The following is a 27,234-nucleotide window of genomic DNA, read 5'->3' on the forward strand; positions in this document are numbered from 1 at the left end:
CTAGGTGAGCGCTCTACCATTGAGCCACAACCCCAGTCCCTCTATATTATATTTTTAAAGAGTTTCTTTGGTGAGCCCTAACCTTAGTTCATATGGTAAGAAATGTTTGGAGGTTCCACAGACAAAGGTCTATTATTGCTGCATAGGAGTTTAAAGTCTATGCTTCCAAAACTATATCTAGTTTAATGATTATGTCAATCATAACAAATTGCAATTGATTAAACTGCATTAGTGGAAATAAATGAAATTTAGATGAACAGGAAGGGAGATATTGGGGATTAAAGTAACTCTTTTGCTCTGACCTATTTTTTTTTAATTTTACATATGAATAATTTTACATACAAAATTATACATATGGATAGTTTATATCTTAAATAGGTTTGTCAAAGATGGTTACATAGTTTTCACTTTATTGATGAGCTAACCAAGCTATGATTGCTATAAAATACCTATTAACTCCAATCTTACCAGGTTGGCCTATTGGTCCAGGAATCCCTGGTGGTCCTGGTGGTCCCTGAACACCAATTCCTGGCAGCCCAGGAGGTCCTACTGGCCCAGGTTGTCCATTTGGTCCAATATCACCTTTAATAAATAAATATAGTTTAGATATTAATAACAGGTGAGTCATCAGTCCTCAAAAAACCACAATACCCATGTAAAAAGGCCCATAATATTCAACAAAGATCTTGAAAAACTGGACATTCATTCAAGAAGAAAAGTACACAGAAGTACCTAGAGAGGGATTACATAATTACAGTTTCATAATTTAACATAAGATGAGCACTCAATTTCAGTGCCTAAATTAACTTCACCAAACATTACACAACATGAATTTGGGGACAGTTGACATCACTTAGTCTTCCTTTTAATGTATATGATTTATTAACCAATTAATTCTACCATTCTCAAGGTGTTAATAATAAAGAGTCTTAATACTTCTTATAATTAGGCACATTTTTATTAATTTTGTGATGAAACATTTTGTGAATTACACAGTGATTGCCTGGTCAAGGCAAATAAGGAAAATAATTCAAATTATTTATTTATTTTAAAAAAGGAAATGAAAATTTATATATATATATATATATATATATACATACATATTTTTAGTTGTAGTTGGACACAATACCTTTATTTTATTTATTTTTATGTGGTACTGAGGATGTAACATACATTTTGTTACAATCATAAATAGCATTTATTTATTTTAATTAAATATTTCTTAGCACACCATTCTATTTTTCATGATGATACTTTTGAACCAGGTGTCCATAGTATATTCAAACAGTAACATTCAATAATTTCATTGAAAGATAGTAACTACTGATTAACACAACAACATGGATGGATATCAAAAATATTATGCTATTGAAAGAAGCCTTACAAATAATGTACACATTGTATGATTCCATTTATAAGGAGTTCTATAACAGGTATAGACTAACTTATAATAAAACAACCATAGCAGTAGAGTTGCCAACTATGGATGTTGGGGAAGGGACTGACCATATGGGGACATATGGAAAATTTCTGGGATGCTCTCTTTTTTTTGAGGTGTTGGGGACTGGACCCATGTCCTTGTGCATGCCAAGCAAGTGCTTTACCATTGAGTTACATTCCTAGCACTGGGATGATATCTTCATAGGAATTTGGATTACAAGGTGTATAAATTGGAAAAATCTAGCAAATGTACTGGTAAGATTTATGCATCTCATTCAATGTGAATATCACAAGAAAAAATAAACAGCTATGAAAGTTTAGTTATGTTAGGCATGTTAAAGTATTTAGGTAGAAGTTTCCTGCTGTAATTTATCTAAAATGCATGCAAAAATAAATCAACAGGTAGACAGCGGGATAGTTAGAGTGACATGTGACAAAGCTTGTGTATTATAACTTTGTGCTATTCATGTAATTTTTTTCTGGTGTTGGGGATCAGACCTGGGGCCTTGAGCATGCTAGCCAATGCTCTATCACTAGACCCTATATTTGAAAATTTAAAAAATAAAGTATGGTAGGGAGAGAAAATGTTAATTATAGACAGTGGAATATGACTGTTCACTGTATAATTCTTTTACTTTTTTCGTATATTTTAAATTTTCTACCATAAAAATTTAAAAATAGAAGCATACTGAGAAACCTACTTATTTCTATCAGCAAAAATTTGGGAGTTTTTCAGCACCTTCAGTAAGCAATGCTTTGGGGAAACCGGCACATTCATACATTGCTGGTTGGAGTGTAAAATGGTGCAAATGAAGAGGAATCTGACAATACTTAGGGTACATTTACCCTTTATTCAGAAAATCCATTTTCATTACTCCATTCTATTAGTATACATAAGCACATCCAAAATAATGTGTGCAAAAGTACATTCACTGTGGCATGATTGGTTAATAAGAAAAGACTGGCAAAAATTCATTCTAGCAATTAGTAACTGGTGGAATAAACTTAAGTATATTCATGCAACTCAAAACTAGGCAGCCATTTTTTCACTCAAGGTGTCTATGTACTATGGAGTGATCTCTAAGATTTACAGTTAAGTGAAATAAGCAAAGTGAAAAAAAGCCAAAGGGTATTTTATTTTCTTTATCTTTCAAGAAATGCAGAAAATAAAACATATGTTTATAGCCAGGCATGGTGGCACATACCTCAAATCCCAGTGGTTCAGGAGACGTGAGACAAGAAGATCATGAGTTCAAAGCCAGCCTCAGCAAAAGTGAGGCACTAAACAACTTAATGAGACCCTGTCTCTAAATAAAATACAAAATAGGGCTGGGATGTGGCTCAGTAGTCGAGTGCCCCTGAATTCTATCAAGAAACTAAAAAGTTAAAAATTTCATGACAACATTAGAGAACAGTTTGTCAATTTATCGTGAAATTTTTAACTTTTACAAGATAAGCAATGGGGATTCACTGTTATCTTATTGCTTACCTTAGATATCCACTATTCTGAAGTGTGTGTGTGTGTGTGTGTGTGTGTGTGTGTGTATTCACATTCTCCATTGCCTACATTCAATGAATATCTACTGTTCTGATTTTTATATAAGTGTACTATACATGTAGTACAATATAGTATACCTAAAAAAAAAGAAACTAAAAAGTGAATATGGAAATGAAGAGGAACAGAGTATAAGGGGATGAGATGAATAAAATACTTCTCAGTGTTACTTTTATACATTTATATTTTTTATTATCTATCTAATTAAATAAAAGAAAAAAATAGTCAATGGAAAGTTAAAAAAAATATAGCAGTTCCAGAGGGATAGTATGTGCTTTCCAGGCAATTGGGATTGTCACCCATAAACTTTCTTACAGGTTTCAATTACTATAAAAGTTAAAATCAAATTGAGAAGTAGCAACAGCTTCCATACCTTTTGGTCCAGGTAGTCCATCCAAACCAGTACGTCCAGGAGGACCTGGAGGTCCTGGGAAGCCACGATCACCTTTTGGACCAAGCGTTCCTTTGAAACCTGGGAGTCCTGGTGGCCCAGGTGGCCCAGGTAACCCAAATCCTGGCTCTCCCTTAAACATACACATGACAAAACACAACAAAATCTTCCATGACTTTCCTAGTGCTTATTGTTTACTAGAGGGAATTTAAAGCAGAAAATACAAAGTAATATTCTTTTTTCCATTGGGAGAAGAAGAGAATAAATTAAATGAAATGTAATTGGTATCTTAAAAAGAACATCTGGAAGGGTGGAAAACAGGGTTTTGTAAAACAAATTAAATGAGTTGGACTGGTTTCAGAATAAGAAAGAGATAGCAGAGAACATGAGATTAAATAACATCTACTCAAACAAGGAAATGTGATTATAGACTGAGTATTAGATACTCTCAAATAATTATTATTAATTTGACCAAGTATGATAATGTCATTGTGATTTTTTATATAAAATGTCCACTTACTTAGGGGTGAACACCAAAGTATTTGTGGGTCGAACAACATGATTTTGAGATTTTGGATAAGATTTCAGAAAGAAAAAAGGAATACATTAAGTAATTATGATAACATCTTAATAATTTTTCATCTGAATGATATACATATATGAAAGTTCATTGTATTACTTTTTTACTTTTGTGTTTACTTGAAAATTTTTATATTAAAAGAAAAATAATCAACCAACAGAGAAATGGTTTGCTCATGGAAGCCAAGGTCATGGTCAGCTCTTTTTCCCATGGAAAACGAGTAATAATGATAAAACACAGGAAGTTTAAATTAATTAAGCTCAGAGAAAATACAGGAACAGTCAGGATAATTACATACTGCAGCAGTTTGCTGAAGGATGACTAAGGGTAGTTCGAGATTAGATAAAGAAATGAATACTAACAAATACAAATCTTTTATGATTATTATTACTGTTAATAGCAGCGACAGTATCTGTGATGGAAATGGGACTGAAGGAAACAGTATGGGAAAGTCTTAATACATTCAACACCTTTGCAATCAATCATTGCGCAAGCATGGCCAGATATGAAATAGGATAGTGTAGGGAAGCAACGGGGAAGCTGATCATTAAATAACTGGCCATTTTAATACAAGATCAAAAGCTCTTTTTTTTGTATTCAAGTATGACTTCTTGGACTATTAAAGATGGTTTTGTGTTAAATATACTGAAATTAAAACATAATAAGTTAGATTTTGTCTGTACACTAAAAACTTAAGATAGTGTCAAAAATTAAATAGACAGAACTAAAGATATAGGAAAATGAGATGGAATAACTTAAAATGCCCAGACCTTTGGTCCTGGAAAGCCTGGTGGCCCAGGTGGGCCTTCTAGACCAATTCTTCCAGGTGTTCCTGGTGCACCTGGAGGTCCTGGTATTCCAGGAAAACCTGTAAAATTAACATGCCATGTTTTAGTTCCCAAAGAGGAGACACTTGAAGAAATATATTAAAATTATCAACCTCACATTCTAACCTAATCAATATGCTTAGTGGCTATAGTAACATGTTAAAAGCACAATGACATACTGCATGATTACTTGGGATCAAGCCTTACAAATGTCTGATAGTCTGGCTCAATCACCTTATGATCATTTTATTTTCACACAGAGGTAATGTGCAGAAGATACATTCTTCTGATGAAAAAAAAAATTACTCTTACACAACAAGACAGAACTAAATGTAAGGAATAAATTCCACACAAAAACTCAGAGGAGCTTCTTCTTGCATTTGAATATAGGATAAAATGTCTCCCATATACTTCTGTAAATGAGCTAAAAACAACTGTAGAGACAGGCATGGAGGTGCATACCTGAAATTCCAGCAGCTTGAAAGGCTGAGGTAGGGGGGATTGTAAGTTCAAAGTCAGTCTTATCAATTTTTTAAAATAGTTTTTTAGTTATAGGTGGACACAATGACTTTATTTTATTTATTTATTTTTATGTGGTGCTGAGGATTGAACCCAGTGCCTTGCACATGCCAGGCTAGTGCTCTACCACTGAGCCACTACCCAAGCCCCCAGTGCCTCACACATGCTAGGCTAGCGCTCTACCACTGAGCCACAACCCCAGCCCCCCAGTCTCATCAATTTAATGAGGCCCTAAGTAACTTATCCAGACCCCATCTCAAAAAGGGTTGGAGATGTGACTCAGTGGTTAAGTGCCCCTGAGTTCAATCCCTGGTACTCCCCCCACGAAAAAAAAAATTGTAAATATTATCTGTACCTCCACATAAAAATGAAATCTGAGGCTTTTGAAAATATTTGGTATAAATGAGTAAGAACACATTTAAGAACTGTTCTCACATGAATGTGTACCCTTGAATAAGAATGAGTTCTGTGAGGAATAAAGCAGAACTAAAGCAAAAGTAATAAAAATTTCAATAAATCAAGAAAGTTTTTTTATTTGAGGTAAAACAGTGGATAAATGTACACAGTAGATCTTTATTTTGTTTAATACAATCCATTAATTCAACAAGTATCTACTGAGTGTTTTCTGTGTGTAAGGAACCATTTGAAACTCAGAGGACATAATGATGAACACAAAATATAATAATTATTATGATTTTTGGCTTAGAAATATTTTTGCATATATGTATATATGTGTATATATATAAAACTTAGATATTTTTATGACTATGCCATTTTAGTTAAACATCATGAACTTAAAGTGCATAGACACTGTAACATTTCATTTAAATTCTTCGTAGCACACAGAAAAGTTATTAATGATTCATTATCAAAGAATAATGTCATACTAACCAGGTAATTTACCCTGCCTAAAATCCATTCCAACATACCTTTGGGACCAGGGGGTCCAGGAAGCCCAATTCCAGGAATACCTGGTTCTCCTTTGCTACCAGGTATTCCTGGAAAGCCTGGTTGGCCTGGGAGTCCAGGGTCACCTATTGAGAAAGAAACAGCAGTTGTTGAAAGGGAAACATTCAAAAAAAAAAAAAAAAAAAGAAGCTAAGAAGTGGTAGAGATATTTTGAAATAAATTCCTCACATACCTGGAAGTCCTATTTCACCATCTCTGCCTGGATTACCAGGCAGGCCAGGCTTCCCTGGCTGGGTTATGGTCTGACCTGGATCACCTTTAGGACCTGAAAACAAGAATGGATCAGTGATGAATGAAAAATGTTTATTTGACTAAAACTCTCATCTAATTAAAAACAAAAGAGGGAATTGTCAAAAATCCTTTGAAAATGCAAATTAACAAAAAACCACAAGAAAACAATACCACATTATATATTCTAGGAAAGTATCAAATGTAAGTAAGAAATTTCAAAGGGAAAAAGTAGATGATGGCTTTAAGAATTTCCATGATTGAAGATGTGATTAATTTTAGATGTCAACTTCACTGGGTTAGGGGATAACGAGATAGCTGGTAAAACATTATTTCTGGGTATGCCTGTGGGGGTGATTCTATGAGAAATTGGTATTTGCATTAGTGGACTGAGTAAGGAAGACCTGCCTCATCCAGTGTGGTCCAGGATCATGCAACATCTGAGGGTCTGGATAGAACAAAAGGGCAGAAAACAGGCAAATTTGTTCTCTCTCTCTTCTGGAGCTCAAACACTCATTTTTTCCTGCTCTTGAAAATCACAACTGCAGTTTTTCCAACCTTCAAACTCTGGGACCGTCACCAACAGCTCCCAGGTTCTCAGGCCTTTGGACTTGGAACAAGATACACTACCTTCTTCCCTACTTCTCCAGCTTACAAAAAGCCTATCATGGGACATCTCAGTCTCCATAGTCATGTGAGTCAATTTCCCTAAAAAACCCCCTTCTTATCTATCTATTCTTCCTAATGGTTCCAATCCTTTGGAGAACCCTATTACAAGATAGTATCTTTAAATATATTTTTAAAATGTAAGTCAGTTTAAAAATTGTAGTAAACAATGAAAGTATTTATTTTTGGTTAACTAATGATACTTTTAGGTTTTATATGTACAAAGTCCAAGTACAACCACTTCTCATTAATTGAAAGAGAGGCTTAAAATTGGCTCAGGACAAAGAAGAATTTCCTAAACATGACATAACAAGCACTAACCATGAGAGAAAAAGACCAACAAATATGATCATATTAAATCTGATTTTTGTTTATTAAAGACATCAGGGAATAATGTTTTGAACAACTAATAATAAAAAATGTTAAAAAAAACAAAAGGTAAACAATGGTAAGTAAAGATTTCTTGCAAAATGCATAGCTAACAAAGAAGTAATACACTGAATATATAAAGAACTTCTCAAAATCAATAATAAAAACAAATATTCCAATAGGAAAAATGGTAAAAACAAACATTTCACAAAAGGAAATCAAATGGCCAATAAATATATGAGAATGCACTAAATTTTAACACAAAATGAAACTGCCAAGATATATTGCACTTAATATACTAGCAAAAATGTTAAAGTATGACAAAATAAAATATCAGCAAATATGTAGAGCAATAAAATCTCCAACATTTCTTATGCTAGTATATTGGCATATTTGCTCTGGATATCTAGTCAAGCTGCCTCAAAATGTCATATCCTCTGCTTCATAAAAGTTAATCTTAAATATATACTCTAACTCAGGGATTGGTATGCTTTTTCTGAAAAGGACCTGAGAGTAAGTACCTTAGGCTTTGTGGACCATATGGTCTCTTTAGTAAGTACTCTTTCCTGCTGTTATTGCTCAAAAAATAACTATAGACAATGGTGATTGGGCATGGATATGTACAAATAAGAATTATTTGTAACAACAGATAATGAGATGGATTTGGTAAATGTGTTGTTGTTATTAACCCCTGCCCTACAGAAGTGTGAGCATGTGAACACCAGTGTGTGTGTGTGTGTGTGTGTGTGCATGTGTGTGTGTGTGCATGTGTGTGTGTGTGTGTTTGTGTATGACTGTACATAAAAACATTTTTTATAATAGGTCCAAATTGCAAATAACCAATTGATTCATTGAACAAAGAATGGGTAAATGAATTGTAAAACACACACACACACACAATGGGATCATATATATATATATATATATATATATATATATACAGCAATGAAAATGAATATAATATAGCTACACACGAAGTTAAAACAAAGAACACTTACCCTATGATTCCACCAATATGAAGCTCAAAAAGAAGCAAAATTGAAGTATTTTTTAGGAATGCATATATAAGTGATAAAACAGTGGGAAATGGAAAAAAAATCATGCAAAAGTCACAGCAGTGGTTACTTTTGGAGAGAAAGAAGGGTATGATGATCAGGCAAGAACAGGAACAAGAAAGCAGAGGTTTTTAGGATGCTGACAATGTTCTATTTCTTGATGTGTGTGATAATTACATGTGTGTTTCTATTATAATTATTTATTAAACTTTGCATTATAGATCATGTACTTAAAAAGAACAAAAATTTAAAAAGAATTCCCCCTTAAAGTATTGTGTTCCCTTGCTATGGAGCTCTGAAGACTCCAAATATAAAAGGCTAGGGAAATACATCTCTCAGGAAAGGAAGCCAAGTGCATCTACATGATAAATATGTGTACACTCTTAAGCACAAAACTTAAAATATAACAAATAATAAGAGTAAACTTACCTGGTATTCCTGGCTGGCCTGGATTTCCTGCTACACCTTGTATGCCTTTTTCACCTGCTGGGCCTGGAGGGCCAAAACCAACAGGGCCCATAGGCCCCATATCTCCTGGGAGACCTGGTAAACCTGGGTTCCCAGGGGGACCTCTTTCACCCTTAAAAGCAATTCCGCCCTGAAAAGGGAAAAGTTTACTACAGAAACACAAAGATATAACAACTATTTGTAGGTTGGTACTATCAGTATTCTTTGTACCAGGGTCTGAACCCTAGGATAGTTAACTACTGGGTCACATCCCTAGCCTTTTAATTTTTTTTTAAGTCAGGGGTCTCTTTTTCTCTCTTTTCTTCTTTTTCTTGGCACTGAGGATTGAATCCAGGGATACTTATATACTGAGCCACACCCCCAGTCCTTTTGGTATTTTACTTAGAGATAGGGTCTTGCTTAGGGACTTTCTGAGTTGCTGCAGCTGGCTTTGAACTCATGATCCTCCTGCCTCAGCCTCCCAAGCCTCTGGGATTACAGACATGTGCCATTATGCCCGACTTAAGTTGGTATTATTTAATATAACAAAGGAAATGATACAGTCATAAATAGTTTTTCTTAACAGCTACATAAGTATAGGTGCTATGATGGAATGGTTGCTATGTAGGATCAATTCACTTAGTTATTCACTCTTTCAACAAATATATTTGAGCTAGTCCTATGTGTCAAGTGTGAGAATATAGCAGAGAATATATGTAGACACAAATCTCAACTCTCATGAAGCTTACAAACTAATAAAAGTCAAGAAGGTTATAGTCTAGCTAACATATTATAAAATATACTTCCAACCTAAACATTCTGGGCCATGTGTTATGCCCAAAATGAGACTGCTCCTTAATGTTTGATATTTGGCTCTGAGGCACATTTAACATGGCCATATACTCATACTAACTTCTAAGCATACTTTACATAAAAAGCACAAATATATGGTTGTCAGCTATAAATATGTGGAACAAGAAATGGATGAACCTCATGATGACTCAAGCATCTTAATCTCCTGCCTACCTATTCATATCCAGTAGTAGTATACTAATGTGTTAGAAGTTGAACTGAATCATAAGAATAGTAAGGAAATACTACAAGTAATTGTGTACTATTACTATATGTAATCATATTTTTTGAGCATAGATTGGGTGTACAACTCAGCACAAGGCCTATCCTTTATTTTAATTTAGGAAACTATTTTTTTTTTTTGGATACTGGTGATTAAACCCAGGGCTCTGCACATGTTAGGCAGGTGCTCTAGTACTGAGTTACATCCTCAGACCTTTTATTTTATTTTATTTTTTTAAAATTTGAGACAGGGTTTCACTAAGTTGCTCAGGACAGACTTGAACTTGAAATTATCCTGCCTCAGCCTCCAAGGTAGCTGGGTGGTGCACACCACCACACCCAACTCCTAGAAAACATTTCAGTGTGGAAATTCAACATTAAAATACCAAGAATATCAAACCAACTCACAGGCTCTCCTTTGGGGCCAGGAAGTCCTGGCAATCCATCCTGTCCAGGAGTGCCAGGTAAACCAGGAAGCCCTGGAACTCCAGGGGAGCCTAATTCTCCTTTGTCACCCTTCATTCCTGGAAAAGTGAGGATGTCACCAGGTTCACCTTTAGATCCAGGAAAACCTGGAGCACCTGGAGCTCCTGGTATGCCCTAAGTGGGGGAAATATCAAAGTAGAGGGGGACAAGAAAGAGAAAAAAAATCAGTTTCATTTTTTGTAATACTTTCTTATCTACAGTTTAATCCATCAATAATAACATTTAGTGTAAAAAATAATGAAATCAAGTAAGGCACAAGTCAGGGAGGGTCAAGGAATCAAATAAATTACAATTTAATATAAAATCTATCTATCTATATACATGTCTATAGAAAATATCTATCTATCTATAATCTATCTAACTACTATGTAATCACTCCATAAGTGAAACTCAAAGTGTGTATGACTTTCCTCTAATTCTTTTTGATTTATAATATACTCAAACTTACTGGTAATCCTTTGGGACCAATTGCTCCAGCATGTCCTTTTTCACCTTTCTGTCCAGGGAAACCAAGAGATCCTAGCATGCATACACATAAAATAATGTGAGTTTTGAGCTTGCAACCTCAATAAAGCTCATAGAAATCGTCAAGTCAGGAAATCAAGTTTTAAAATAAGAATCCCATTCTATCTCACTTAATTTGCATTTTTATTTTCCTCTTTTAAAGTCTTGAAATGAAATCATCCTTTATTTTAAATAAATTTAATATTTCATGTTATGTATAATATTGTACTTGCTGGTATTTATTAACTCTAACTTACTAGAATCTATCCAAGAAATATTTTATGCAGAATGTTTTACCTGGAGGACCTGGGAGACCTGGCAAACCAGGTTGGCCTGGAGGCCCTGAAATACCAGTTCCAATGCAGTTGAAGCAGGTGTCACCCTTGTCACCTGGTAAAAATTATAATACAAATTATTACCTAGAAGGAATACTTTGGAGATGGTTTAAGGATGGTACTGAGGATTAAACAAACCCAGAGGCACTTTACCACTGATATACATCCCCTGCCCTTTCTATTTTACATTGAAATAGAGTCTCCCTAGGTTGCTGAGGCTACTTTGAACTAGTGATCCTCCTGTTTCATCTTCCTGAGTCAATGGGATTTCAGACATGTACCACCATGTCTGGCTGGAAGGGGGTATTTAAACCTTCTTTAGAGAAGTCCTAAAGAAAAAGTAGGAAGGGATAACATTTCTACCTAACAGTGTATTTAGAGAAGCTTACATCTAGAATCAATTCATTGATCAATATTTACTAAATGTCCACTGTATGCCAAGTACTGTTCTAGGTATTTGTGATACACTGATAGACAAAACAGACAAAAATCCATGCCTTTGTGGAGCTCACATTCCACCAGTAGAAAGGAATGATAAACAATGAAGGCAATAAATTATATATTAAACATTTTATTATATTAAGTATAGTAAGTATTTTAAAATATATTAAAGTGTTATGTTTGTAGTAAATGCAGAGCTTGGTAAATGAGATTGGGTATGCTAGGGATGGGTGAGTGGAAGGAAGGTTGCAAACTCACATAGAGCGGTCAGGGTAGACCTCATTAAAAAGAAAATACACGAGAAAAAAAAAAACTTAGAGGGTGACACATGTGCATAAGGAACAGCAAGCAGACCAGATTGCTGGAGCAGAATAAAGTAGAACCACATCAGAGAGTGAACTGTTTATAAGGAATGGGTTCTCATGGAATATTGTATAGGTCATGGTAAATTCAATAGCTTTTATTATGAGTAAAATGAGAATCTTGTAGAAGAATTTTAAAAGAAAAGCAAAGGTTGTTATGTTAACAATAAGCTCTAAGGGCAAGGATGGAAACTAGGTAACCACTTAAGCGGCTACTTCTATAGGGTTCTATGAGAGAGATGGTAGTTCATTCCGGAGTTACAGCAATGAAGATGATCAGAATTGGTTAGGTTTAAAGTAGAGCCAATGGGATGTTCTCATGGATCATACATGGAATACAAAAGAAGAGAGCTATCAAGGATGACTCCAGGGTTATTTAACCTGAAACAACTAGAAGGCTAGAGAAGACTACTTTTCATGTAAGAAGGGGAAGATGGCAGTAAAGCAATTGTGGGAAAGGAAGTAGCAGAAATTAGGATTGTAACTTGATCAGGATGTCAAGTTCAAAACATTGACTAAGTAGTTTCACACACAAATCTAAAGGCAAAGAGTTATACCTGGACAGGAGACAGAAATTTGGAAGTAATTGACAAGTTCATAGTATTTTCAATAAATGAGCCAAGGACTTGAACAGACACTTCTCAGAAGATGAAATACAATCAATCAAAAATATATGAAAAAAAATGTTCATCATCACTAGCAATTAGAGAAATGCAAATCAAAACCACTCTAAGATTTCATTTCACTCCAGTCAGAATGGCAGCTATTATGCATACAAACAAGACTAAGTGTTGGTGAGGATGTGGGGAAAAAGGCACACTCATACATTGCTGGTGGGACTGCAAATTGGTGCAGCCAATTTGGAAAGCAGTATGGAGATTCCTTGGAAATCTGGGAATGGAACCACCACTTGACCCAGCTATTCCTCTTCTTGGACTATACCCAAAGGACTTAAAAATAGCATACAACAGGAACACAGCCCCATCAACATTTATAGCAGCACAATTCACAAAAGCAAGACTGTGGAACCAACCTAGATGCTCTTCAATAGATGAATGGATAAAAAATGTGGCATATATACACAATGGAAAATTATTCAGCATTAAAAGAGAATAAAATCATGGCATTTGTAGGTAAATGGATGGAGTTAGCGAAGATAATGCTAAGTGAAGTTAGCTAATCCTCCAAAAACAAATGCTGAATGTTTTCTCTGATATAAGGAGGCTGATTCATAGTGGGATAGGGACAGTGAGCATAGGAGGAACACACGAACTCTAGATAGGACAGAGGGGTAGGAGGGGAAGGAAGAGAGCATGGGGTTATTAATGATGGTGGAATGTGATGATCATTATTATCCAAAGTACATGTATGAGGTCACAAATTGTTGTGAATAAACTTTGTATACAACCAGAGATATGAAAAATTGTGCTCTATATGTATAATAACAATTATAATGCATTCTGCTATCATATATAAATTTTAAAAAAGTCAAAGGACTGGATGAATGAGTTTAGGTATGGAAGAGGAATAAGGACTGAGCATTTCAAAATTAAAAGTTGAACATATAATTCTTAGATGTATAAAAATACAAATATATAAGACTTACTACAAAGCCACAATAATTAAGACAGTCTGGTATTGATGCAAGGAGAGATAAATAAAAAAAAACAGAATAGAGAGGTCAAAATTAGACTCACACATATATGGTCATGATTTCCAATATATGTTTTAATGAAATGAATACATTATTATAAGTAATACAAAAGTATTAATAAAATTTTGATGGTCTTTTGTATTATAATACTGAGTCAACAGTATACCTATAGGAGAAAAAAAACTACTTTGATCTCTGATTCAAACTATACATAAAAATTAACTGAAGATTAAAAACAAAGATCAAAATGTGAAAGTTAAAATGATAAAACACCTAAAAGAAAACTGGAGACACAGCATACCCAAAGCTATGGGATACAGCAAAAGCAATACTAGCAGGGAAGTTTATAGCAATCAATGACTGCATCAAAAAATTATAAAGCTCCCAGATAAACAACCTGTCACTGCATCTGAAGCAATGAAAAAAATCACTAACAAACTAAATGCCAAATTAGTAGAAGGAAAGAAATAAGAAAGAGCAAAGTGGAAATAAATTGCATGGAGATAAAAAACACAGCACAAAAAATTAATGAAACAAAGGGCTAGTTATTTGAAAAGATAAAATAGACAAACATTCAGCTAGACTAAGAAAAGGAGAGAGAGAAAATCAAAGATGAAAAGGGAAGCATTGTAACTGACACTACAAAAATACAAAAGCTCATTAGAGATTATTACAAATCAGCATATACCCACTAATTTAATATTCTGGAAGAAACGGGAAAATTCCTGAATACATACACCTTACCAAAACTGAATCCTGAAGAAACAAAAAACCTGAACTGACAATACTTGTTAATTAAATTGAATCAGTAATAAAGGAAACCTCCCATTAAAGAAAAGCTCAGAACCAGATAGCTACACTGCTGATTCTACCAAACATTCGAAGAATACCAATTCTTCTTAAGTTATTCCAAAAAATCAGAAAAAGAAGTCATTTAGCACATTCTATAAGGCAAGTATTACCCTGATACCAAAACCAGGTAAGGACACAACAAAAGGAGGAAAACTACAGGCCAATATCCTTGATAAACAGATTTTTAAAATCCTCAATGAAATGCTAGCAAACCAAATCCAACAACACTTTATTTTTTTCCCTACTCAGAAATGCACTTTTATTGTAGTTTCAAAGTCAATTTAAAGAGTTGGGTCACAATATTTGATAATTGCTGCATTATAACTATAAATAATAAAGGTATTCATTATGTCAGATTGATACATAGACATAACATAATGTGATCATTCTCATTCCCCTTTACCTTCCTTTTCCCTCCCTTCAATAGCACTTTAAAAAAAATACTTCCCATAAGTAGGATTCATTCTAGGGATTCAAGGAGGGTCCAATATATGCAAATCAATAACATGATATATCATATCAACAGAACGAAGGACAAAAACTACATGGTCATCTCAATTTGTGCAGAAAAAGCATTTGATTAAATTCAATATCCACTTGTGATAAAAATACTGAACAAACTAGGTATACAAGGAACATGCCTCAACATAATAAAGACCATTTCTAATAAGCCAACAGATAACATTATATTAAATGGGAAAAAGAAAATAAAATGGGGAAAGGTGAAGATTTTCTAAGACATGGGACATGATCAGGATACTCACTTTTAACATGTTTATTTAACATAGTTTTGGATGCAAACAGGCAAGGGAAAGGAATAACAGACATCCAAATTGGAAAAAACGTCAAATTGTCATTGTTTGCAGATGACATGATTTGATATATCTTAAATATCTGCCAAAAAAATTTAGAACTAATAAATTATTCAGGAAAGTTGCAGGACAAAAAACTGATATACAAAAATCAGTAATGTTGCTATACACTAATTTCAGCAAATTATCTGGAATAGAAATCAGAAAGTAATTCCTTTTACCATAGCTTCAAAATATAAAATATCTAGGAATAAATTTAACCAAAGAGGTAAGAGATCTCTGCAAAACAAAAATTATGAGATATTGATGAAAGACATTTAAAAAGAGAAAAAAGCAGCAAGGCATCCTGTATTCATGGATTGGAAGAATCACTATTGTTAAAATGTCCATACTACACAAAGTGATTTGCAGATTTAATACAATCTCTATTAATTCTTCACCGAAATAGAAAAAAATTTTCAAATATCTGTGTAACCACAAAAAAATACTGAATAGCTAATGCCATTTAATTTTTTTTTAGTTGTTGATAGTACCACATATAAATAAGTAAAATAAAGGTCTAAGAATTGAACCTAATGCTTCACACATGCCAGGCAAGTGTGCTACCCCTGAGCCCCAGCCCCAACCCTAGCTAATGCCATTTTGAACAAAAAGAACAAAGCTGGAGGCATTAAACCACCTGACTTCAAAACATATTACAAAGCTGTAGTAATCAATAAAGCAAGGTATTGGCATAAAAAGACAACTAGACCAATGGAACAGAACAGAGAGCCTAAAAATAAATGCATAAGTCTATAGCCAACTGATTTTGGAAGAACACACATTGGAGAGAGTACAGTCTTTTCAATAAATGGTGTAGAGAAAATTGGATATATGCAGTAGAAGAATGAAGCTGGACCCCTATCTCTCATTAGTTACAAAGATCAACTTAAAAGTAAGACCTGAAACTATAAAGTACTAGTAAAAAACATAAGGAAATGTATCAGGAAATTGTAATGACAAGATTTTTTTTTTTGGCAAAACCCCCAAAATCACAGGAAATGAAAGCAAAAAATAGACAAATGTTATTACACAAAACTCTAAAGCTTCTGTACCTCAAAGGGAACACCCAAGAGACAAAATAGACAACCTAGATAATGGGAGAAATATTTGCAATGTAAATGTCTAGCAATGGGTTTATATCCAGAATATATAAGGAACTTCAAAACCTCAAGAGCAAAAAACAAATAACTTGACTTAAAAATGGGTAACAGATCTAAATACACATTTCACACAAAAAAACATACAAATGACCAACAGGTATATGAAAACATGCTCAACATCACAGATCATCAGGAAAAGCAAACCAAAACCACAAGGAGTTAGCACCTCACCCCAGCTTTGAAAGGCCAAGATCAAAAAGACCAAAGGTAGTGCTGGCAAAGATGTGGAGAAAATATTGCACATTGTTTGTGGGAGTGTAAATTAGTATAGCCAGCATAATAAATACTTTGAAGGTTATTTAAACATTAAAAATAGAACTGCCATATAATGCAGCAATTCCACTACTGGGTACACATCCAAAGGAAATGACATCTGTGTATACAAGCATCATCTATATGCCAATGTTCACTGCAGCACCATTTATAATAACCAAGGAATGGAAACAACCTATGGGACCATCAAATGATGAATTGATAAATGAATTTGGTACACAATATTATTCCACTTACATATAGAATACTATTCAGTCACAAAAAGCGGAAAATCCTGTCATTTGTGACAACACATATGGAACTGGAGATCATCATGCTAAGTGAAGTAAGGCAGATACCTAAAGACAAGTAGCATGTGATCTCACCATATGTGGAATTTTAAAAAGTTGATCTCATAAAGTTAAGGAGAATGGTGGTTACCACAGGCTTAGAACAATAGACAGTAGGAAGGGAAGGTGAGGAGTTGATCAATACGTACTAAGTTACAGTCAGAGAGGAGTGAGATGCTCTGAAGATACTTTTACACAGTGTGGCAACTAAAGATAACTATTATAACAATTATGTATTGTATAGTTGAAAAAGCTAGAAGAAAGGATTTTGAATGTTTTCACCACAATAACATGATAAATGTTGAAAAGATAACTCTGTTTAACTTGATTTAAATATTATACAATGTATACATGTATTGACATTATATAACACACCATTAACATTAGTACAACTTTTATGATTGTTGTATCCATTAAAAGAAAAAAAATAATAAGAAAAAAGAAAATGGGAGGAGGGTATCTAGAAACAGTGAACAGAACATTCTTGGGGAATTTTGCTGCAAATGGGAGCAGAAAAATAGAACAGTAGCTTGTAGGAGGAGTGGGATTACCATTAACATATTTTTTCAGTGGTTATAAAAAAGCATATTTGTATGCTGCAAGGAATTATCCAGTAGGGAAAATTTGATGATGTGGAAGAAGCAAAAATTTCTGGACCAAAATCCCTGGGGAAACAAAAGGGAATGTAATCTATTATGCAAATAGAAAAACTGGCTTTATATGGGAGTTGCAACAGCAATAGGCAAGAAAGTAGAGTACAGTGGCACAAATTCAAGTATGTGTGTAAATGTGGTGGTAGCAATGTATAATAACTGTTGTTATTACTTTAATTGGTCATTGAAGTATGAAGGTAGGTCAGAATCTTAAAATGAGAATAGGGAAGGAGGTATAATGAGTTTGAAAAGAGAAGATACAGGCTCAGAAGAAGTAGAAATTTTGAAACTACTAAGGCTACACTTTAGTTCCTAGCAAGCACAAGGAAGTTAGGGAAGGACAAAGGAATCAAAGGTTTATGAATAAGACTGATTCCAATGATTGATCATGGGATGAAGTTAAGAGCAAAGGAAGGACACCAAAAAGTTAAAGGATCTCAATGGTGTTGAAGTAATGTTGTAGTAAGATTATGAAAGGTAGTGAGCTAGGAGCCAGGCACAGTGGCACACGCCTGTAATCCCAGCAGCCTGTGAGGCTGAGATAGGAGGATGGCAAGTTCAAAGCCAGTCTCAGCAGTGGGGAGATACTAAGAAACTCAGTGAGACCCTGTTTCTAAAATACAAAATAGGGCTGGGGATGTGGCTCAGTGGTTGAGTGGCCCTGAGTTCAATCCCTGGAGAAAGAAAGGAAGAAGTGTGGGGGGGAGGTAGAGAGAAATGAGGGAAGGAGGGATGGAGGAACAAAGGAATGAAGGAAGATAGTGAGTTAGAAAGATAGGAAATAAATGATCTCAAAAGTTGGATTTATGAAATCAAGATTATGTAGGTATATAGTACTATTCATGAGATGATCTTGGTGTATGAACAGGGAATGAGTCACTGAGGTAGGATGGAAGATAAAATAAGGGGATTTTGCTGATGTTATGAAAAAAGAAGGAATGAACAAAGTTTGGGGATCATACCTTTCACTCCTTGTTCCCCAGGTAGTCCTTTATCACCTGGCAATCCAGGTGGGCCTGGAGGGCCTGCTTTACATATCTCATCACCTAAATTAGACAAAGAAATAGCATAGCAGCTAATTGTTATGAAACATTCAGAAGACTACATGAAAGCCCAATAGGCTAGACAAAATATCTATTTTCATTAATTTCTTTGCAGAAATACAACCAAAAGGAAGACACAATATTGTAGATAATAGCATTTGAAGATACATTTGAAGAGCAAATTTAAACATCAAAGAATCACCCAAACTGAACAGAAGAATCTTCAATAGAACCTCCTGGACATCAGGAATGCAAATAATGATGCCAACCTTCAGCTGGATTCACTTATAAGTGAAATAAACAAAAACAAAAATAGAACATAACAGGAGAAAAAGAAAGCTTACTAGGAGGGATGTGAGGTCCAGGAGGGCCAGGGGGCCCTGGAAGGCCAGGAGCCCCAGGCTGTCCATCAAGTCCAGGAGATCCAGGAATAGAAATTCCTGGTGGACCTTCATCACCTTTCTGGCCCCTCTCTCCAGGAAATCCAGGGGGACCAGGAGGACCCATAACTGCAGTCCCTAAGATAAGAAAGAGCACTCATTAAAGTGATCAAAATGATCTTACATTAAAGATATTAATTTGGTTCTTAATGAGACATTAAGTAATTATCAGATTTTCCTTTAACATAAGATTTATTTTGTTCTTATTTTTCCATCATAATCAATATTTGAAAGGTTGTTCAAATAATGTAAATAAGTTTAAATATAAGAAATAATAATTCAAGGTGACTTTATTACTTATGGAAAGTAGTAATAATTTTCTACCTACTCTGATACTCTCAGAAATAAAAGAAAGTTATAAAATAGGCATTTCAAAGTTCCCATGTAAACATGACTCTCAATCTGCACATACTTCAATTCCACTGTCATTATTTAATATTTCTGTACTGTTAATACACTTTTTAGTTACTATAGCTTTATATGGATTTAAAGCTGGTAAGGAAGTTACATATATCTTTGTTCTTTTTAAAAATCATCTTCACTTATAGATTTGTTCCTCTAAATTAATGCTGGAATCACCTTGTCACTTTTTATTTTTAGAAACCCACTGGAATTCGAAGTGTGAATAATTTGAATTTAAAGACTGACTTTTGGTAGAATTGATTATTTATAATACCAACTTATTACATAAAGTAACAATGAAGTACATCTTTATATATTTAGTAATTTTATTGTATTTAATAAAGTTTATAAAATCCCACAGAGTACTTACATATCTTCTGCTATTTATACATGTATTTGTTTTATTACTACTGTGAATTTTTCTACATTTATTGGCCTACTCTCTTTTATTGTTAATATAGTAATTTATAGCAATGTTATAATGTCATTATTTAGTATGCTTCTGAATTGACTTGATAATATTTTATTTAGGATTATTTATTCTATGTTCATAGATAAGGCTGAATTATACTTATTTGAAGTGTTATCCCCTTGGTGGTTTGGTATCAATGTTTTTAAATTGGATTAAGTTTTTTAGTGTTCTGAAATAGTTTAAAATAGGGAATTGTCTGTTCCTTGACAGTGGGGTAGACTTAAGCCACAAAATCACCCATAAAAATCAATATTTTTTTTTTTAGTGGAGAAACAACATTTCAAAATCTTCTGTTTTAATTGATCCACTTACATTTCCTACTTTCTCAGGACAATATTAATCATTTCTTTTCTACTCCATAAGAAGTCTAACTTTTCATTTACAATTCCAAATGTATTAAGATATAATTAGTTTGCTTTTAGTTTCAAGTTTAAATAATGGTAATATCTTTTTATTTGCTAATTTTATTTGTGCCTTGTCTCACTTTTTTGAGGGGGAGATACCAAGGATTGGAGTCTGGTGCACTCAACCACTGAGCCACACCCCCAGCCCTATTTTGTATTTTATTTAGAGACAGGATCTCACTGAGTTGCTTAGGGCCTCAATGCTGCTGAGGCTAGCTTTGAATTTGTGATCCTCCTGCCTCAGCCTCCCGAGCTGCTGGGATTACAGGTGTGTGTCACCTCGCCCCACCCCTTATCTCACTTTTATCTTGATTATAGTTGCTGAGTTTTGTTCATTTCAATCTTTTCTCAATAGCATCTTTTAGTTTCCATACCTGACTAAAATTGTTTTAAATTGTTTATCAAGTGTTTCCCTGAACTTTTCTTGCATCTGTCATTTTTTATACATGTGTTTGTGTTTTCAACTTAGCTCATTTACATTCTTTTGTGGTACTGGGGATTGAACCCAGGGCCTTGCACATGCTAGAGAAGCACTCTATCACTGAGCTACACCCCAGCCCTTCAATTACTTTTAGTATTTCTAACTTTGTGATAAATTAAGGGTAATGCTTTGGCTATATTCATTGAGTTTTGATATGAAGTATTTTCCTTGTTGCTTTGTATTCTGTAGTTTGTCATTTCCATTTGTTTCATCTTTATAGTTATTTGTAATTGTGTTTTAATATAAAATGTTCTTTGGTGATTTTGTTGTCATATCATCACTTTATTTTACTGTGATCATAGAGAATAATCTGAATATAGTAGATTTTTTCTGGTCTAATAGAGTCAATTTCTGTAAATATTTCATGTATATTTGAAAAGAAATGTATATTTTATGCTGTTTAATTTTTTCTCTCTTCCACATAGATAGCTTGATTGTGTTTCTCAAATTATTTTTATCCTTAATTTTCAACTATTTGACATGTTGGGGATTTGACATTTATCCCTTGTAGTTTATAAGTTTTCACTTTATATATTCAAAGTCATTTGTTAAGTACATAAAGTTTCATGACTTTTATATCCACTGTGGCATAATTTATCTATATACACATATAAAATACCTGTCCATTTAATGTATTTTGTGCTGAATTCTATTTCATATTATCAAATTGATAAGCTAGCTTTCTTTTTGATATCATCTAATAGATTTTTCCACTGTTTTATTTTCAAATTTCTTTTTTTTTTTTGCTTTAGAAATGTCTATCGTGTATAGTATAAAGATATTTTTATCCCAATTTTATTTTAGTATCTTTTAATTGGTGTTTGGTCTTTTCACATTTGTTCAATTACTGATTTATTTTTAACTTCTTTTACTCATCTCATATTTTATTTTCTATTTACCTGGGTTTATTTTTGTTTTGCCCCAATCCTAACTTCTACTGCATAGAGGTTTTTAATCCCTTTTCTTCTTTACTGGTGTATAAAGCTATGCATTTTTTCCTAATATTTTCTAGTAGTTACTTTTAAGTGTTTAACCCATGTCTTTAAATCTATACTTTTCTAAAAACTCATAGTTAACAATACCTATATTTTTCTCCTTCTAACATGACAAAACAACAAAGAACCCTCTCCGACTCCCTGATCCCTTCTGTACCTACACATCTCATGTTGAAATATACAGTTCCACTTTTAGATTGTTACTTAAAGCACCTTTTTTTCAAATTTATTTTTTAGTTGTAGTTGCACACAATATCTTTATTTTATTTGTTTTTATGTGGTGCTCAGGATTGAACCCAGGGCCTCGCACATGCTAGGCAAGCACTCTACCTCTGAGCCACAACCCCAGCCCCTATTTTTTTTATTATTTTTTAATTATCAAAACTCATTTAGAGGGATGGTTATATAGCTCAGTGGTAAAGCACTTGCCTAGCATGCATGAGGCCCTGGGTTCAATCCCCATCACCACATAAAAATAAAGAACAACAAAATGATTTAAAAAAAAAAGAAATTAACAAGCTAAAAGCCTTTCAGAAAAAAAAAACTCATTTAGAGTTATTAAGCTTTACTTATACCTTTTCTAACCCTTGTTTCTTTCATCCTTCTTTCATGTCCACTTCATCCTGAACTCCTTCCCTTATTTTCAGAATAAAACCTCCAGTACTATTTCAGAGAAGGTCTGGAGGTGATAAACTTCATAGGTATCCTATCTCTTCCCCTGACTTTCAATGCTCTCTGTAGGTAATTTGCCTTTTTCTTAGTTTTTTTTTAATGCCTAAATACTGAAATGTCCCTATAATTTGTCTATTTATGGGTTTTGTATTATTGTTTTACTTACTTAGTGCTTCATGATATTTTTCACAGGCTTTGTGGTTTTTTTGTTTTGTTTTGGTTTTGTGCTTTTTTTTTTAAGCAGATGTAAGTTCTCAGCTACTATTTGTTTTTGAATATTACCTCTTTTCCTGTTCTCTCCTCCTTGAACTTCCACATGATTGATTTAGGAGCTTCTAAATCTATTCTATTTTATACCCCAATTTTTCTTTCATACTTCTCAACTCTTTAACTCTTACTGCACCCTGGAAGATTTCCTTAGTTCAGTTTTTCAGATATGATATATATTTAGTCCTCGATCTGGAGATTAGAAATCTAGAGTACAAATTTAGAACAAAATTAAGCTCACATTTATTCTCTTTCTTCTTGCAAGGATCAATGGGTGTCACTCATCATGATAATATTTCATTAACATTATTTTTGAAGGGAAAGGAACCACAATTTACTGAATATGTATGTTTGCTAGGTACTATATCAGATGCATTTGTAAATTTGACATAAATACCAACTATCACCCCATTTCAGAGAACACTGAAAATACATGCTGGACAAGGGCAGTGCTTAATCTGTGGCCAAATCAGAAGTGCTATACTATATAGGCTATTATCAAAGAGAATGATATAAACCTCAATATTGAGTCCTAAGATTTTATTAAATAGAAAAATCACAATGGAGATTTCTATTTACATATTTCTGTAACTTTAAGTGAATAAAAACTAGGCATTATAGGGCAGCATCCTCTTCTTTAGTAGTATGAAAAGTATGAAGATTCACCTATTGCCTTTTGAGTCACAGATCTGTTTGGTATTATTTATTAATAATAAAAGGTAGAAATTGGATTCTTAGGATAAAAAGGTATCATGTAAGTTTAGTTTTGTTGTTTGTTTTATTTTGTGTTATTACAAGTGAAAAATTTGTACAAGTTGGGCAGAATCTGTCAATTAAAAAGAACTCATGTCTTCTATTGCTACGCTTACCCTGGAACCAGTATGATAAAGCATATACACGGATTGATTAGTAAGGATGCAATTAGCACAACATGAGTAGAGTCTATTTTACCTGGAGGTCCAGGAAGGCCAGGTGGACCCTGTATTCCAGGAAATCCTCGTTCTCCTTTTTCTCCAGGCAAGCCAGCTAATCCCATGTTTCCTTTTTCTCCTATAGTCACACCAGTCTCAGGTCTAGGAATTACCTTATCATGAGAGAAAATAAAGGAACTCAAAGAGGAAGAGGCTTTTCTCCTGAAAGTAATCTAGCAGCTAAATATGATAATGCCTTATTGTTACCAGGTGTTCAGATGCAAAATCATTAAGACTTCTATATAGATTGAGGCACATTCTATAATATTCTTATCATCTGATTGATTAGGAAATGTTTAATACCAGTAACAATGTCACCACCTTTCTGAACCTCAGGGTGACAAATCTAGATGAATTCTTTGCTGTCTCTTATAATTCACATTCAAGTCATTCCAGTCACCTAAAGCCTAACAATTCTTTACTAAAAATGCCACAGCTACTATTTTCAACTCACACTTGGACTAACAGAAGCACTTGGGCTAACCATTGGATCCATGTCTACTGCTAGGATATAATTCCTCAAAAACCTATTTTTTTGTGTTAACTACTCTGCTTAAGCACTCGAAATTGCTTACTCCTCACTATATCTGATGCTATTTTCAATCCTAGATTCTGTAAAGCTACTTCTCACTTATGGTAACTCTCTCACCTATTTTATCTCCTATTACTTCTAGCAATGGATTTTTGTTAGAATAAAGTCTGATTATAACTTCTTCATGCAACTTATACATTCTTTTTTTTATTGGTTGTTCAAAACCTTACAAAGCTCTTGACATATCATATTTCAAACATTAGTTTCAAGTGAGTTATGAACTTCCATTTTTACCCCAAATACAGATTGCAGAATCACATCGGATACACATTCACATTTTTACATAATGCCATACTAGTGACAACTTATACATTCTTATCTATGCCTTTGTATATGCCACTCCAAACATCTGTAATGCCTTATGTCAGTTTTTCACTATTCTCACTCACATGTCTTTCTTCCGTCAACAAAGAACAACAAAAAGAACCTCCTCTATTCCATGAAGACTGTATTGATTCAACCCAATTAACTGATCGCACCTGTTCTCTGTCTTCTTAGAACTCAGGACTTAAGTCTATTCTAAAGAACTTCATACTAGGTAAGTATTTAAAAATTCACATCATACATATACAAAGGAAAATAAATTTCATATCTAGGAAATTGTCAGTCTGAGGTACAAATAAACACCTACAAGCAAACGGTGGTGTTTCCTCTTACCTCTATATAAAAAATGTTTAAACAAGAGGAGAACAAAAATTGTGGGACCCAGGATTGGGACAGTGGTTCAAAAGGAAAAGGGAACTACTTGGATAGGACCGCACTCTCAAAATTTCCATTTCTTCTAATACTCATCAAAATTTTATTATCTTGTTTTCAAAGGATAATTCCCCCTAGAAAACTGAAATTTGATTTTAAAATAAAGGTGAATAAAAACTACCTAAGAGAATTGTCTGTCAGTATATCCTCATTATACTCTGTACAGTTCTAAGTATTAATATCTGAGATTCACTATGGACAAAAAGATTTAATGTTACCAAAGTGTCTGGACATATAGAATAAGGCTTATGCAATCATACTGTTGGGGCTTCAATGTCATCTAAACTATAAAATCTTACCAAATTTCAACAAAAGTAAAACCAATTTGTCAAACCTCAGCAATCATATTTTCTTCTTAATAAGGTTAAAAATAAACCTGACTTAAATTTCATGGTCATTGCAAACATGACAGAAAATCTGTAAACCCTCCAATTATTCTTTCATAGAGCAGTTTCCTATATTTGTTATTAAGAGCCCCTAGAAAGCACACACTCTGGAAAGAAAGAGGTGTGAATCAGACAATTACAAATTGAGAAAACCTATTAGGACCGAATCCATCTTTGTCCTGAGCTCTGCAGGGGAAAGGACCATCCTCACCTACCCAAGAGTTTCTTTGGTTGAACCTTTGTAAGCAACACTTGCACCACCTGCTGGTTGCTTGAGAAATGCTTTGGCAATCATGATGCAAAACAATCCAACGCCATAATTTTGGACCTTTACGTTGGAGAAGTAATACAAAGACAGAACAGTACAAAGACCTTGAGATCAACACTACTAAAATTCCTAGATGTACAGATTTCTAAGACAATAGAAGTTGGTAATGACTTGAAAAAGTAGGGAGTTTATAATTAATGCACAAAAAATAATGCAATATTAAAATTGATAAATGAAGACTTAAAAAACTTACAAGTCCAGGAGGCCCAGGAGGGCCAATGTCACCTTTTTGGCCCTGTTCAATGCAATTGTAAAATATGTTAGTAAAAGTCAGAAGAAAGTATCAACTTCCTCAAAAATATAAGAGATAATTAAGTTCCATAAAAGACTCAAATCAATAATAAAATACTTAAAATGAGAAACACAATGTAATGCAATAAGACAATACTGGGATAAGATGAGGAAGACCAGTGATGATGTCTCAGTTGCACTAGCTACATGATCTTGATCATTTAACCTCTCTGGAATATATTTGAAAATTGAAGTTTTGGACCAGACTTCTAGCTGTAACACTTTTTGGTTTCAGGATTCTTATTTTTTAGCAAACTACAAATATTCTATAAAGAAGATAATGAAAAAAATGGTACCCCAAGAATCACTTAAAACTATCACTTTTTGCTACATTCAGCTGTATTCCTTCCCACAAAACCATTCAGGGGCATAATCTAGTGTCATTTTTAATTCATGACATATATTTTAGAGGCAGGGGACTTAATTATCATCAGTAACAGGTAACAACTTGTAATTGCTTTTATGAGTTTGCTCTAAAAAGCTAATGAAAGACAAATTCAGACAAAATTTTCATCTTTGATAGCTACAACAGCCTGGAGAATACAATATTCAACTGTTACTTTCGGTCTACTGGCCAGGACCCAATGATAGATGTCTCTCACATCTTTACTCTTTTTTTTAATTTATTTTTTTGTAGTTATAGATGAACAGAAAGCCATTTATTTATTTATTTTGGTGTGGTGATAAGGCTTGAACCCAGTGCCTCACACA

General features: G+C 33.8%; 1 protein-coding gene across 2 annotated transcripts in view; it reads right to left on the reverse strand.

Annotated features, from left to right (window-relative positions):
• The window catches only part of Col4a5 (collagen type IV alpha 5 chain), a 220,059-nt gene that overhangs the window by 70,410 nt on the left and 122,415 nt on the right, over nucleotides 1–27,234 (reverse strand). For both annotated transcript variants that reach the window (XM_077794061.1, XM_077794062.1), the window contains exons 18-30: nucleotides 26,426–26,467; nucleotides 24,151–24,283; nucleotides 19,411–19,584; nucleotides 18,986–19,069; nucleotides 11,408–11,500; nucleotides 11,055–11,125; nucleotides 10,529–10,720; nucleotides 9,029–9,197; nucleotides 6,454–6,546; nucleotides 6,242–6,346; nucleotides 4,737–4,834; nucleotides 3,369–3,519; nucleotides 469–582 (exon numbers count right to left, since the gene is read on the reverse strand). In XM_077794061.1, the coding sequence (XP_077650187.1) occupies nucleotides 469–582; nucleotides 3,369–3,519; nucleotides 4,737–4,834; nucleotides 6,242–6,346; nucleotides 6,454–6,546; nucleotides 9,029–9,197; nucleotides 10,529–10,720; nucleotides 11,055–11,125; nucleotides 11,408–11,500; nucleotides 18,986–19,069; nucleotides 19,411–19,584; nucleotides 24,151–24,283; nucleotides 26,426–26,467 (1,519 nt within the window). The remainder of the gene's footprint in view (nucleotides 1–468; nucleotides 583–3,368; nucleotides 3,520–4,736; nucleotides 4,835–6,241; nucleotides 6,347–6,453; nucleotides 6,547–9,028; nucleotides 9,198–10,528; nucleotides 10,721–11,054; nucleotides 11,126–11,407; nucleotides 11,501–18,985; nucleotides 19,070–19,410; nucleotides 19,585–24,150; nucleotides 24,284–26,425; nucleotides 26,468–27,234) is intronic.

The sequence above is a fragment of the Urocitellus parryii genome, chromosome X (genome assembly GCF_045843805.1).
Source record: "Urocitellus parryii isolate mUroPar1 chromosome X, mUroPar1.hap1, whole genome shotgun sequence".
In the NCBI taxonomy this organism is placed as follows: domain Eukaryota; kingdom Metazoa; phylum Chordata; class Mammalia; order Rodentia; family Sciuridae; genus Urocitellus; species Urocitellus parryii.